Source organism: Engraulis encrasicolus, chromosome 18 (genome assembly GCF_034702125.1).
Source record: "Engraulis encrasicolus isolate BLACKSEA-1 chromosome 18, IST_EnEncr_1.0, whole genome shotgun sequence".
Taxonomy (NCBI): Eukaryota; Metazoa; Chordata; class Actinopteri; order Clupeiformes; family Engraulidae; genus Engraulis; species Engraulis encrasicolus.
This window is the reverse complement of record NC_085874.1, coordinates 53,258,945-53,263,944: the sequence shown is the minus strand read 5'-3', so window position 1 is coordinate 53,263,944 and position 5,000 is coordinate 53,258,945. Positions and strand designations below refer to the sequence as shown.

At 46.3% G+C, this 5,000-nt stretch overlaps 1 protein-coding gene across 1 annotated transcript in view; it reads left to right on the top strand.

Moving 5' to 3' along the window:
* Window positions 1–5,000, top strand: part of pcmt (protein-L-isoaspartate (D-aspartate) O-methyltransferase) — a 23,388-nt gene that overhangs the window by 11,953 nt on the left and 6,435 nt on the right. Inside the window, exons 4-5 of the mRNA XM_063222250.1 lie at window positions 122–226; window positions 3,551–3,671. Coding sequence (XP_063078320.1) covers window positions 122–226; window positions 3,551–3,671 — 226 coding nt within the window. The remainder of the gene's footprint in view (window positions 1–121; window positions 227–3,550; window positions 3,672–5,000) is intronic.

The following is a 5,000-nucleotide window of genomic DNA, read 5'->3' as shown; positions in this document are numbered from 1 at the left end:
CTTCTCTCCCTCGCCCCTCTCTTCTCTCCTTTCTCCCTTGTCTCTCTCTCTCCCTCTTTCCTCTCTCGTCTCTCTCTCTTTCCTCTCCCTTCTTCTCTCCTCTCTCCCTCTCTTCTCCTAGCATGCCTATGCGTTGGAGCTGCTTCATGATCAGCTGTATGACGGGGCCAAGGCTCTGGACGTGGGCTCGGGCAGCGGGATCCTGTCGGCCTGCTTCGCACGGATGGTGAGTCAGCTCTTTCTACTTTAACCTATTGGAATGGTGAGTCAGCTCCTCCTACTTTAACCCTATTCCAATGGTGAGTCAGCTGCTTCTACTTTAACCTGTTGCAATGGTGAGTCAGCTGCTTCTACTTTAACCTGTTGGAATGGTGAGTGGGCTCCTTCTACTTTAACCTGTTGGAATGGTGAGTCAGCTCTTTCTACTTTAACCTATTGGAATGGTGAGTGGGCTCTTTCTCCTTTAACCTGTTGGAATGGTGAGTGGGCTCCTCCTACTTTAACCCTATTCCAATGGTGAGTCAGCTGCTTCTACTTTAACCTGTTGGAATGGTGAGTGGGCTCCTCCTACTTTAACCTGTTGGAATGGTGAGTGGGCTCCTCCTACTTTAACCTGTTGGAATGGTGAGTCAGCTCCTTCTACTTTAACCTATTGGAATGGTGAGTGGGCTCCTTCTACTTGAATCTATTGGAATGGTGAGTCAGCTCCTTCTACTTTAATCTATTGGAATGGTGAGTCAGCTCCTTCTACCTCATGGTATTCAAGAGGATCGATGGGCGTATAAGGTGTCGTCGTAGATGACCAGCCCCATGTACTTTTCTTTTTTACCTCCGTCAAGGGTAAACAGTCAGGGCGTCAGACTTGTAATCCAGAGGTTGCCGATTCGACTCCCGACCCTTGAGGCTGGTGGGGCGACTAATTAACCAGTGCTCTCCCCCATCCTAAAACATCAAGCCTCTGCTGTTAGGAGGTTTACGGCTCACCCTGGGTTAACTTAAGCTAGGCTCAAACTACACGACTCCTGATTTTGTGTCCGATTTTGACGTCGAGTTGCGGGCACACATAAAGAGAATCGCAACTGTCAATCTTATCCCTGATCGTGACCACCAAAGACAATGCCCGACGTTCTATTTCCAGACGCAAATACCAAACAGTGTTTGATTCCTACGATTTTCGATTGGCGACTCTTTGAGCTTGCGAAAGTCCTGCGGGGTAACGTTCCACCGATTGTCGTAAGGGGGGTTTTCAGCCGAGAATCGGGCAGATAGTCTTTTAGTTTGAGCCCGGCTTTAGGTAAGTGAAGCACTCTTTTAAATATTACTTCCTTGGGAAGAACAGGGTTCTCTCAGTGTGGCAAGGGTAGACTTTCTGCCTGCAGATTAAGTAACAACAACTGGAGTGGCAATTAAAGTCTGCAACACCAGGATCCCATTTCTCTTATTTTTTTAATATGATATTTCCACGTCACGTCAAATCAAATAAGAGGAACAGGGGCCTGGCATTATGGACATTATTTTTGTTGTCCCAGTTTACTTTGCTTAGTCCAGCACCCATTTGTATTGAGACAGATGTGTGTGTGTTTTTTTAGTTCCACTTGGTACTGTTTTAAGAGGAGCCAGATATGTGTTTTCTTAGTTCCACTTGGTACTGCTTTAAGAGGAGCCAGATATGTGTTTTCTTAGTTCCACTTAGTGCTGCTTTAAGAGGAGCCAGATATGTGTTTTCTTAGTCAGTCCTGTTTTAAGAGGAGCCAGATATGTGTTTTCTTAGTCAGTCCTGTTTTAAGAGGAGCCAGATATGTGTTTTCTTAGTCAGTCCTGTTTTCAGAGGAGCGTTGAGTGTTGGGAGTCCCAGATGAGGCCGCTGCGCTGTTTAAGAGGCCTCCACTGCAGAGCTCTGATGAAGAGAGTCCAGTGTGTGTTGGCAGACACTCTAGTGGTGCAGTGGTATTGAGTGCCAGTTGTGCTGGTCTGCTTATGATATAGGGCCTGCTTTGTAACCATTGTCCCAGTTGCACTTGGTCTTATCACGTTTTTTACCACGCGACATATAAATCTGTAAAAGTTTCATGTTCAAGTTTCTTTTTTTTTTTGGTTACCTGGAAGGGTTGAACTAGCGTGTTTGTTTGCTGCATTGCAGCTGGGCTTCAGAGAGTTTGTTTGGGACCTGGACCCCGTTTCTCGAAAGGCAAAGCATTGTTGCTAACCAGTTAGCAACTTACTAGGTTTCCAATGGGAAATTGCATTGCAACCAAGTAAGTTGCTAACTTAGTTAGCAACGATGTTGTCGAGAAACGCACCCCTGTATTGCAGGTTAAGTTAATGTGTTTGTTACCTTCGTTGTGTTGCAGGTTAAGGGAGTGTGTTGTTTTTATATATATTCTTTGGCTTTTTATGCCTTTATTATGAAAGGACGGTGTTAGATAGACAGGAAATAATTAGCGAGGAGGGCTTGGCAAATGACCTCTGGCCGGAATCGAACCTGCCGGTGTAGCAGTCGAGTGCCCAGCCGATTGAGCCCTGGCTAGGCCGAAGGGAGTGTGTTTGTTGCCTTCCTAGTGCTGCTGATGGGCTTGAGTGAGTGTTTGGAACCTGATGGTTCTTGAGTGAGTGTTTGGAACCTGATGGTTCTTGAGTGAGTGTTTGGAACCTGATGGTTCTTGAGTGAGTGTTTGGAACCTGATGGTTCTTGAGTGAGTGTTTGGAACCTGATGGTTCTTGAGTGAGTGTTTGGAACCTGATGGTTCTTGAGTGAGTGTTTGGAACCTGATGGTTCTCGAGTGAATGTTTGGAACCTGATGGTTCTTGAGTGAGTGTTTGGAACCTGATGGTTCTTGAGTGAGTGTTTGGAACCTGATGGTTCTTGAGTGAGTGTTTGGAACCTGATGGTTCTTGAGTGAGTGTTTGGAACCTGATGGTTCTCGAGTGAATGTTTGGAACCTGATGGTTCTTGAGTGAGTGTTTGGAACCTGATGGTTCTTGAGTGAATGTTTGGAACCTGATGGTTCTTGAGTGAATGTTTTTGTTCCTGTACTCTTGTGTTGCAGGTCTAGTGAGTTTGTTACCTCTCCTGAGTTGCAGGTGGAGTGAGTGAGTTTGTTACCTCTCCTGAGTTGCAGGTGGAGTGAGTGAGTTTGTTACCTCTCCTGTGTTGCAGGTGTAGTGAGTGTTTTTGTTCCTGTACCTGTCCTGTGTTGCATGTGAAGTGAGTGAGTTTGTTACCTGTCCTGTGTTGCAGGTGTAGTGAGTGTTTTTGTTCCTGTACTCCTGTGTTGCAGGTTGAGTGAGTTTGTTACCTGTCCTGTGTTGCAGGTGAAGTGAGTGAGTTTGTTACCTGTCCTGTGTTGCAGGTGTAGTGAGTGTTTTTGTTCCTGTACTCCTGTGTTGCAGGTCTAGGTGGAGTGAGTGAGTTTGTTACCTCTCCTGAGTTGCAGGTGGAGTGAGTGAGTTTGTTACCTCTCCTGAGTTGCAGGTGGAGTGAGTGAGTTTGTTACCTCTCCTGTGTTGCAGGTGTAGTGAGTGTTTTTGTTCCTGTACTCCTGTGTTGCAGGTGGGGCCCAAAGGGAAGGTCATCGGTATCGACCACATCAAGGAGCTGGTGGACGACTCCATAAATAACGTCAAGAAAGACGACCCCAGCCTCATCTCATCGGGCAGAATAACACTATTAGGTAGGTGACCCCAGCCTCATCTCATCGGGCAGAATAACGCTGTTAGGTGAGTAGGGCTGTAACAATATTTTATCGAACCGAAAAAATAAGTTTTAATTGTGGTACGAACCGAATCGTGAGTTGAGTGTATCGTCATAGCCCTATAGGTGAGCCTCTCTTCCGTGCTGCTGCATGTGGCCCTTTTGTCTGTGGCTGCTGGAATGGAGATGGAGGATTCTCTAGAAGCATTTAAGTGTATTTGAGTGTCATGAAAAGCGCTATGTAAACTTATTTACTATATATCAGAATGGGAATCAGCATTTTAGTTGTTAAAGGGAGTTGGGTGAAGTAGTGAAGAAGTAGCCTGGGGGAAAAGCCGACTGGTGACTCCAGTCTGGCAGACGATGTGCGGAGCCAAAATCTTTGGGTGGAGTACATGGATGGTGTCGCCAGGTTAGTGAAGAAGAGCTTTGGATGAAAAGTGAAATGGTTTTTAGCTCCTCAAAGATGTTTGGGTAATTGTTATTGATTATGCTGTGCACAAAATCTTTTTAGATCACACTACTCTGCCCTACAAAGGCAAAATGCAGTAACTGCACCAACACTGGAGCTGAGAAAAATACATTCAAAGCCCGATGGTTGAATATTGTAGTTACTGCAAATATGACGTATAAATATCTCTGAAATGTCACACATTTGGACCATAAGGCTTTGCCACAAGATAAAGAAGGTGTTATGGAGACCATTTTCAGTCTAAACTCAATTTTGACCGAATATGTAGTTGCTGGACTTTACCTTTGTAGGGCAGTACTTGTGTCGTAGCTGCAGATGCCTGTTCACCTTTTCATTGTAACTGATGATATGCAGCAGTACAAGCTATTGCATCATGGCTGCATCACTTCTGTACTGACACACACACACACACTGCTGAATCACCCAGCACTCCACTCCTTTCAGATACACCCCCCCCGCTCTCTCCCTCTCTCTATTCCTCTCCCTCTCTCTATTCCTCTCCCTCTCTCTATTCCTATCCCTCTCTCGCTCTCTCTCTTTCCTTCTGTCTTTCTCTCTCTCTCTCTCTCCCCCTCTCGCTCTCTGTCTGTCTTTCTCTGTCTCCCCCCCCCTCTATTCCTCTCCCTCTCTCTATCCCTCTCTCTCTCTCTCTCTCTCCCTCTCTCTATCCCTCTCTCTCTGCTCCTCCAGACACACCCTGTTCCTCTGGCCCTGTTCCTTCTTTTCTCTTCTCTGCTCCTTCCAAATTCCCTTTTCTCTCTCTCTTCTCCCCCTCCACCCTCCCTTCTTCCTCTTCTCTCTTCCGCTCCCCCCTCCCCCTCCTTCTCCTCCTCCTCT